At 35.8% G+C, this 4,377-nt stretch overlaps 1 protein-coding gene across 1 annotated transcript; it reads right to left on the bottom strand.

The window, feature by feature from the left end:
• Positions 1-584: 584 nt before the first annotated feature.
• On the bottom strand, positions 585-3,776 carry LOC132183339 (probable terpene synthase 9). The gene is made up of 7 exons (XM_059596757.1): positions 3,528-3,776; positions 3,183-3,432; positions 2,726-3,098; positions 1,644-1,865; positions 1,398-1,536; positions 1,055-1,303; positions 585-878 (listed from the first exon to the last, which is right to left on the bottom strand). Exons 1-7 carry the CDS (start codon positions 3,774-3,776, stop codon positions 585-587), a joined length of 1,776 nt encoding a protein of 591 aa, XP_059452740.1.
• Between the last annotated feature and the right edge of the window lie 601 nt (positions 3,777-4,377).

Genomic DNA, 4,377 nt, shown 5'->3' with positions numbered 1-4,377 from the left:
TTCAAGAAGAGAGCGATACCCAGACTTGGAGCGGCTAAGGATGGCGGTGGTCGGAGGTCTTGCAGTGGAGGATGGGACGTTGCAATTTTTGGACAGAGATAAAGCTTCCAAGGAGGCAGATAGGGTCTCTAAAGAGACAGTTTTGGCCTCTGATGAGACAAGAAAGGGAGGGGGAGTAAGGAAGATGGAAAAAGAGAGAAAAAGGGGGAGGAGGAAGCCAGTGTCTTCTTCCTCCATGGCTGCCGAAGGTGAGTTTGGGAGATTCTAGAGGAGAGAGAAGACAGCGTTTAGCTCTCTGATAAAATGATGTTATACAATAGGTCAAATGATCTTTAATTACTCCAGTTGATGTCTCAAAAACCATCTGCATTTTGGAAGAGGAACTGAGCAGTGCGAGACATGTTTAATGATATCTATATATCTTTTACAAACACTGGATTTGAGATTAGTTTCTGCCTAGTATTTATTAATCACTCGCAACTATAAATAAGATAAATACAAAAGACATAGACTTGGAGATGAACTCCTACCCGTACTAGAAGATAAACTTTTACCATGACTAGTCATATCCCCCTACACTAAGTTTATTCAATAGGGATAGGTTTGACAATTAGCGAGGTCAAATGATCTTTAATCACGCCAGTCGATATCCCAATTCCATCTCCATGTTGGTAGATGCATTGAGCAGTGCGTGCCATGTTTAATGACATCTTCACAACAGATTTTGGGAGGGAACTTTTGGCACTCTCTTCATTCAGCTTTTTCCATGAAGAGCTGATTAATCTCTTTATGTGATCTTGAGCTTCTTCTTTGGATACACCTTCTTGTACCATGTAGCACTCTATGGATTTCACTACATCACCTCTTTTGCTTTCAGCCTGCCAATACAAGAAACAGAAAGTAAAATCAATCTAATCAATATGGATTTCATCCATTATCATATAAAATAAGACTAATATGTCAATTTATAAAATTAATATGTACTTCTTCCATTGTCAAATAAATTAACAGCTTCTGGCTAGCTTAATTGCAAATATTTGTACCAAACGTATACCTCCCAAGTGCCCAAATCATCACTTAGTCGAGTTATGATGGATGCCCAATAAATAAGCTCAGAGCCACGCTTTAAGCAATCAAGTGCATCTTTAGATATGGTGCACCCAAGCAGAACATAAGCATGGACTATGGCTGAAGGACCACCCACAGAAATCCATGCATTTTCTAAGTACTCGTCCAAAGTTGGAGTGTATCCACTGGAAAACCATCGTCTTTCTACCAAATATGATCTACAAAGATTTGCCCACTGCCATGATAGCAACATTGGTTACACCCGGCCCCACGACATGCATTGAAGAATTGACTTCATATTTTTTTTTTGTTTTTTTTTTTTAGCTTACCGCTTCCTTAATGTATTGGAAAGTATTGAAGCCATGATCTTTGAGAACATCAAAGACCACTTCATTAGCAAAGTTAAGCATGGCAAGATAGCAAATCCGCATGTACTCTGGAAGGTCCTCCATTGCCTTCATTTCCCATCTGCTCAAAAATATTACAAAAAAGAAAGGAAAAATATATTATGATCCAAGTGATGGTTTGGACAAATTAAAAATAAATTAACTTGTATAATCATGCTTCTGTTATACCGATCCACAGCATCAGTGAAGCATTCAAGCTCATCCAGCGATCCATACATATCATACATGTCATCAATGGCTGATAATATGCATACAAATTTGGTGACGCCTATCCTGCACTTGGAAAACTGGGGCTCAAATATACTCCCTATTGCCCACAAATAATTGATCTCTATCAGCCTGTCCCTTGAAAAAGCTAGCTTATCTTGAAAACCCAAGTCTCTCCACCACCTATATATGAATTAAGTTTCAAAGATTTCAATCTTTCTGCAAGTCTTCCATGAAAGCATATAGATGCAGGAGAAGAACATTAGTATGGATTTATTATTTATGAATGTATGTGTGTTTTAGTTTTCCTTTTCAATAAGGATTTAGTTTTCTTTTCTATTAAGATTATGTTTTCTTTTTTCAATAAGGATTTGTTTTCTTCTTCCTTCTTAAATTATGAGTACTTTTTAGTCAATATAAGAGATACACATGCATTCAATGGAATCATTTAATTTTAATGTTTCAGAATTATTTCGCTATTTGCATATTTGGAGCAATTACGATTTTTTTCTTTTCTATTTGTTATTTTTTTTCTTCCTAAATTCTTTTTTCAATTCTCAATTTTTAGTTTTTGCTATTATCTTACACAGTCTGAATAGTCATAGTTTTGCCCGACGTCATATATATTTACCATTTTTTTTTTTAATTTTATCGATACTTACTATCTTATACTCAAAACGATAAATATATATCGTTTCTGACTGGTTCACTATCTGGATATATAGGATATATCTGTAACAAATTTTTGTTCTTAGCTAATGACTTATTGAATAGTTAAATAAAAAAATGGGACCTTTTAACTCCGCGGTACAGTAACGCCATGATAAGGTGTAAGTCACCTGTTCAAATTGGATAAGGGGCTTCAAGTTTTTTAATAATACCCGGCCATACCATAATACTCTTTTTGGAGGAATGATGGAGATCTTGTCAATGTTTATACTAAAAAAGTAACAAACCTCTATATATATATATATATATATATATATATATATATATACACACAGAGAGAGAGAGAGAGAGAGAGCGATGAAAGTACACTATACCTTGCTAACTCTATAAGTTCTTGTTGATATACGTACTGCACTAAATTGTTATCCAACTTAGCCAGCTCAAGCAAAGTCAAGTTCTTTGCCATATCCCTTTGATACACATCAATGAAGCTCCGAGCTTCAACTCTTGGCATCCTCCAATACAGGGGGATTTCCAGTGACTGTTTCACTTGCTTAGCTGAACCACTGTCCAATTTTCCCATCAATGATTTCAGGTTTCTTATGCTAAAATCCTTGCCTTCTTCCAAAATATTTTCTCCATGCATTGCTAGGTGTGAGGCTTCATACAAACTCAGAAGTCCCTCCATGTCACTGCTTAAACTGTCCATGAATCTCCCATCACTGCTTCTGAATTTGTCAAACACATCTGCATGTTTTGCCAAAATCACTCAGAGTGGCTTCATAGAAACAAAATGAAAAACATATACATTTGGTGAAACTATGACATCACCTGAGGTAATCGAAAAACCATGTTGTCTTAAAACTCGAAACTGCAAAGCAGTGGTGTGAAGATTATTGGTAGTGAGATGTGGATACAAAAGAGCAAGAACCTCTTCAATCTCCTTTTCAAAGTGGTAAGCAACTCCTAACCGCTGCATCGTGCAAACAAGGTTTAATTGAGCACAAGGGTCTTTGGTGGACGTCAGCAAGCATTTAGCACTTCGTTTTAACGCCTCCAATCGAGTACCATATAACTCATACTACAAGATGACGTATGTGATTGATGTTAAAGTATTAATTAAATAATTAAATTAAAATAAGTGTTGATTAAAGATGTGAAAATAAGTGGACTTACAGTGTAGGGGGTGCTTAAGGTGCTTAAGGACTCAATGAGTTTGAGATCCCAAATGCTGGGATGGTACTGAGCTGATCGCCGTGGATGCACTTGTTGTAACTCATTCAACTTTGAGACGATCATGAAGGGCGAGATTAGTGGGAGGCTTTGCTTGCTGCTTCTTCTATGTTGTGGCCAAACTATCCTTCTTAGGCTGTTAAGCGTAAGGCAACATGAGCTGGAGGAGGCGGAGGAAATCGTTATTTCCATCGGAAAGCTCGATGGTAATCTCATGAACATGTTGAGAAAGTTGTTGAAGAAACATATAACTCTTCTCCTTATTTATATAACATTTTAGTTGTATTTTTGTCACGAGGAAAACACAATTTGAGAAAATTATTTATTAAAGAAATATCTAAATTCCCTACTTAGATCTAACAAAGATTCAAGGGAAAACTTAATTTAGTTGCACTTTTACCACAAGATGAAAAAATAATAATTACTTATTTCCAAAGAAATGTCAATAATAGGAGGGGGATTGAGCCTAGCCTAGCCCCTTTCGTTTAACAATATGAATTTGAGATGAATAATATATATGGCGCTTTTTTTTTTTTTTAGTCCATTGGCATATGAGCCACAGTTTTTGGGGTCGATAAAATGTGCTTTTCTTTGTTTAAAAGAACAAAAGGTAGAGTCATTTCTCTGCCACAGTACCTTTATTCAGAAAGCATACCATCATTGATTCAAAATGATGGTTGAAGAAACATATAATTAACTCTTCTCCTTTATTCAGAAGGCATTATTCAAAATTGGATGGTTTTCTTACAAAAATAAATAAATAAATAAATAAAGAAAGAATAATATGGTTGGT

Source organism: Corylus avellana, chromosome ca5 (assembly GCF_901000735.1).
Source record: "Corylus avellana chromosome ca5, CavTom2PMs-1.0".
Lineage (NCBI taxonomy): Eukaryota > Viridiplantae > Streptophyta > Magnoliopsida > Fagales > Betulaceae > Corylus > Corylus avellana.
This window is presented reverse-complemented; position numbering and strand designations above follow the sequence as displayed.

Coding starts and splice junctions, on each gene's coding strand:
- LOC132183339 (XM_059596757.1), bottom strand. CDS start 3,776: ATGGAAATAACGATTTCCTCCGCCTCCTCCAGCTCATGTTGCCTTACG. Junction 3,433..3,527: donor CCTTAAGCACCCCCTACACT/GTAAGTCCACTT, acceptor GTCATCTTGTAG/TATGAGTTATATGGTACTCG. Junction 1,537..1,643: donor TTCACTGATGCTGTGGATCG/GTATAACAGAAG, acceptor ATTTTTGAGCAG/ATGGGAAATGAAGGCAATGG.